We start from the raw sequence: 4,998 nt of genomic DNA, 5'->3' as shown, positions 1-4,998 counted from the left end.
TTGAGCCCTTTGAAATATTTTCTTCCCCAGTCTAGTGGAGAAGGGGGAGAGAGCAGCTGTGTGGGCACCTGGCTGCCGGCCAGGGTCAAACCACTACACACCTTCACTAACAAAGAAATCAAAGAGAATCTAATGCTTGCAAGAAAGGAGAGATTATCTACAGCCTTTCTTTCTCTACCCCACAGGCTAGGTATTTCATTAGGTGGTGGTACTGCCCAGCAGCATATCTATTCCCAGACAACATGCTCACTAAATAACTCACAGTATGGAGATTTTGCTGCATTACATCACTGTGTATTTAAGATACACCCTTATCTCTTCATTTGTACAAAACAACTCCAAATCAACATACATACACACATACTTACTTTCTGAAGGCAAAACAGGTCCACCAATCATTCGAGACAAACCAACAGCATAGTCGCAGACATCAACATACTCCTGCACCTCCCCAACACCCTCAACAAAAATCTTTCCCATTTCCAAAGAAACCTGAAAAAATTAAAAGCAAGACAAAATTATTTTTTAAAAAATTCCCCAAATACATTTTGTTTCCCATTAATGTCAGGTATATCTGTACATGAAGTAATATTTAACACATGTTTTTTATTACAAGACATTCACCTCGTCCCAAGTTATTCACAGCTTAAAGAAAGAACAAAACAGACAACTAGACAGGAGTCACATTACCATATAATAGAGGTAAATTGATGAGCAAAGGAAATTAAAAATAAATCTACTGAAAGGAGTATCCAAGAGTAATGAGGCTCAGGAGTTTATATAAATAGAACACTGGATTTCTATCAGGACATTTGCATACATTGTAGATCAAGGATGGAATAAATTGAAAAAGAGGGATTAGTCTGCTCCAGGCAAAAAAAAAAAAAGAAAGAAAAATCTCATCTACATTTTTCATAGGAAATTACTCATTTCAGAACATCTCAAAACCAGTTCGAAATATTTCCCTTTCAGACACTGTTGAAAATGTCTATATGTCTTTAGGATTTCAGAAACCTGGGATCTTTGGATCCTTTTTTTTTTTTTTTGTAGCTGAAGTCAATCCCAAATTGTGTCCTTCTGTTAACATCATGTTAGATGTGCACAGCACACAGAGATTATTAATAAGCTGGCATTTCAAGTCATTTTGCTCCAAAAGGGAGAAAACTCATGAACTTAAGAACTGTGAAGTCATCCACATACTCCTACTTAATTTTACAGTCATGCTCTGATATCTAGGTGTGACTTTCACGCAGATACCACCTGCACCTAAGACAGATGATTACACATTGAGAAAGCTGTTACGCGACAAATCGGGTTTGAAGGATTGCCACAATATTTCATTCCCCATGCAAAGTTTAAACTAATGGTGACTAAATGTATTTCTAGGTATTTCTGCAATGCCTGTGGTCTCAATACAGAAGCAAAAGGCCCTACCTGTGACCAGAAATGGAGGAGCATTGGACATATTTACTAAGAAACACAGATGAGAGTCTGTACGTGAAGCAGAGCTACATCTAGATACTTGACAAGGGCATTGTGAGGCGAGGCTGGAAATTTCCAATGGCATACGAAAAGGTGAGTTGCTGTACCATTCTCTTTTACATACCCTAAGCCAGAAAAAGTCGGATCTGGATACCTACTGCACAGCACTCACTCTGAAGTTCACTCCCTATCCTAGAAGGGCTTTCCCTGTTTGGGAAAATTAGAAAAACACTCTGGCAAAAAGGAACAAGTTTTGTCCAAGGAACAGAGAGCAAATGGTTTGTCCACAGTCACCAGGGAAGTTGTACCATTTTTGAATACAAAACTACATTAGCACTCTAATTTCACCACAGAACCTCTGCTGAGGAGATCACATCAAGGGAAAGACCAGAACAAAGTTTTGTAGGTTAACAATATGGGCTTGACTGCACATGGAGTTATTCACTGACAGCTGTTTCTGAACAGCAGCACATACAGGCAAGTCCTGTAAAAGGGAAGTGGCAAGTTCCCCACTCGTCTCCTCTTCTTCCCTAGCAACTAGCAAGTGTTTTAAAGGAGCAGTCCTTCAACCTTCATATCCTGCACAGCACTGCAAGAAGATCTCATTAAGACAATCTCACCTTCTGAAGCCTTATACCTCCACATGTCAGTTCGCAAAATCCTGCAGATCACCAGAAAGAGCTCAAGGTTAAAAGCTCTGTATTAGAAGAAAGTCTTTTTCAGGACACTTTTAGTATCAGACAGTGCCCTATCTGACAGACAATTGGCAAAACAGCAGGATAACAGTTGTAACATTCCTCCTGGACAGAGTATAGGCTCAGAATGAATTACATTTTCTTTTCCTATTATATATTATCATTTTTCAAATTTCTTTCAGTTTTTCGTTTTTCCCTTTTTAAATTACAATTTCTCTAGGCAAGCTAACAGAACTAAAGACATTTTAACAATTATTATGGTTAGTATAGCAGAGAGGTATGTTGAAAAGCAAGAAAACAGTTTTGACATGCCACTCCCCCACCAGAGTTAAGCTGCTTCTTAAAACACCTTACCAAGCTTCCAAGAACTTTGATTTTTTGTCTCAAGGCATCACCAATCTGTCGCACTATTTCTCCACGCTTAGGTGCAGGGATCTAGTCAAAACAAAAGAAAACAGAAAAATCTACTTGACATGGAACATCTGCAACTTCTGCTGCATACATTCAGCTAGCTTTTTATCCCTGCAGTAAGAAATCACTGACTGCTGTGCTTTTTCCCCTATCTTCCCAAAACATCGTTACTTGTTTATTTTTGTCGCATGCATTGCTTTAGAAGAAACTTCCCTGCCTCAGACTGATAACACCGCATACATTTATGTCCATCCAAAAGTTCAGTTCCAGTGAACACTGCCAGAAGCATTCATATTATTAGTTCTGCTACTTCCGTCCCAGCTACATCACCCACAATGACCCCAAACAATCAGCTGCATCTCAAGAAACAAGCATTTTTTATAAAAGCACACTTACTGATTTCTCAGCTTTTGCAGTACACATAACACCACATTTTTAAACTTTTTACACAGTATGACAATGTCTGCTGGTATTTATTTTGTTAGCAGACGCTGAGATATAAAGAAACCCCAATCATGGAAAATGTAAGACCATACACCAACTATTAATAGGGTTTTTTTTAATACAGTATTAGTATGTTACATAATAATCAATAGCCAAGACCAACAATAAACTACACATGCAGCAGGATTAGAAACTGATGATGAGCAGCATTTTTTTCTGGAAAGAGAGGAAAAAAACCACATAAACCATATAAGCATATCTCTTTACAGGCAAAACCTTTACACAAGTTCATTACAAACAACAAAATTCACAAACTAAAACCAAACAGTTTTGACATGAGGCTTTAAAGCATTTAATATGTTGATTCTTTGTTATCTGTTAGACTGCTTTCAGATTATTTCCAAACACATTAGGAGCTGGCATGTGCTCAGCAACACGATATTCACAAATTGTAACAAACGAACACATACTAACATATCCTACAGAAGCTGTCTTTGTCTTAACCTTTGTTCTCTTCTGGCAAGGCAAATTATTTTGCTGGATAAACTACAGAACATCCAAATTTAGGTTTCAGCTGAACCAAAGACAAGGCAGGAGAAAGCAGGTGGGGAAAGGAAGCTAAACACACAGGGATAATTTGCCTGCTACAAGGTTTCTGAACTTCAGAAGACCTGTTGGCAATGGCTTGCAGGCACAAACCTGAGTAGATAAGCCAAGCTCATCAAAACAAATATTCTCCAGAAGTCAGTGTCCTCATCCTTGTACCTCAATGATAGCACATGCAAGTTGTCTGGGTTTCTTTCTTTAGGTCCTCACTGCAGATATTTGTTCTAATGCAACATAGGCAACATAAACATGGTTTTGCCCCTCCACCCAACAGGGCAATTTAATGGCCTTTACCTGCCAGAGACACATTATAGAAGTCTCTGTCAACTTACATCAGCCCAGACTTTCCATGCTTCTTTAGCCTTCTTTACTGTTTCTTCATAATCCTCCAAACTGGCCTACAGAAAGAAGTATGTCAAAGAAAAAGTTAGCAAAACTAAAATCCCAACACAAACGTCACAGAAAAGCTCCAGCATCCAACTAAAGATGTTTCTAGCAGGTAGTACTGCACTACAGAATACCACTTTCATGGGACATTTATATACTGCCATAGTTTGGTAACCAGTATGGCATGTTGAGTTGCCTGAGGTTACTGTCAAGGCAAAACATATGTGCTGCCTAAAAAAAAACCAAGACCACCAAAAAGCAGCAGACACCTGGGAGACCTTATTAACATATACAAATATCTGAGGGGTGAGTGTCAAGGGGAAGGAGACAATCTCTTCTCAGTGGTGCCCAGTATTAGAACAAGAGACAGGTTTAAGTTAGTACGCAGGAAGTTCCACCTCGACATGAGGAAAAATTTCTTTACTGTGAGGATGACAGAGCACTGGCACAGGCTGCCCAGGGAGGTTGTGGAGTCTCCTTCTCTGGAGACTTTCAAATCCCACCTGGATGCGTTCCCGTGTAGCTGCCCTAGGGGATCCTGCTCTGGCAGGGGGGCTGGACTAGATGATCTCTAGAGGTCCCTTCCAACCCCTGACATTCTGTGTTTCTGTGATTCCTTCAGATGACAAAGGATGCTCCATAAACAATAGCTGTAAGGGAGGCATTCATCACATATTCCTGTATCTTCTTTTATCTTAGATACCACTGTTATCAATGAAATTAAACAAAGGCTGTGAGGACTGTGACTACTTCACCAGCCCCACTAGGCACCAACTGCTAACTGAATCCTAACGCACAAAAGGAGCAGGCTGGTGCCACGGCACTATTCTCACACTAGAAACCTTCACAAACTTACCACCCGAATGCCACGTTGCTCTCCTCCGTATCGCACAGCCACTGCCCACCCCTGTCCCGCAGCTCCCTCCAGAACACAAACGAAAACGGGCTGGGGAGGTCCTCGCTCTTCCCAACA

General features: G+C 40.2%; 1 protein-coding gene across 1 annotated transcript; it reads right to left on the bottom strand.

The window, feature by feature from the left end:
* Nucleotides 1-368: 368 nt before the first annotated feature.
* Nucleotides 369-4,036, bottom strand: LOC104280954 (alpha-aminoadipic semialdehyde dehydrogenase-like; the record flags this gene model as incomplete). Its single annotated transcript, XM_009878784.1, has 3 exons — nt 369-492; nt 2,532-2,612; nt 3,971-4,036. Coding segments are annotated over 3 exons (271 nt in total), but the record flags the coding sequence as incomplete, so codon positions are not given.
* Nucleotides 4,037-4,998: the final 962 nt, after the last annotated feature.

Source organism: Apaloderma vittatum, unplaced genomic scaffold (genome assembly GCF_000703405.1).
Source record: "Apaloderma vittatum isolate BGI_N311 unplaced genomic scaffold, ASM70340v1 scaffold1511, whole genome shotgun sequence".
In the NCBI taxonomy this organism is placed as follows: domain Eukaryota; kingdom Metazoa; phylum Chordata; class Aves; order Trogoniformes; family Trogonidae; genus Apaloderma; species Apaloderma vittatum.
Note: the sequence above shows the minus strand (reverse complement) of the source record. Positions and strands in the feature narration are given on the sequence as shown.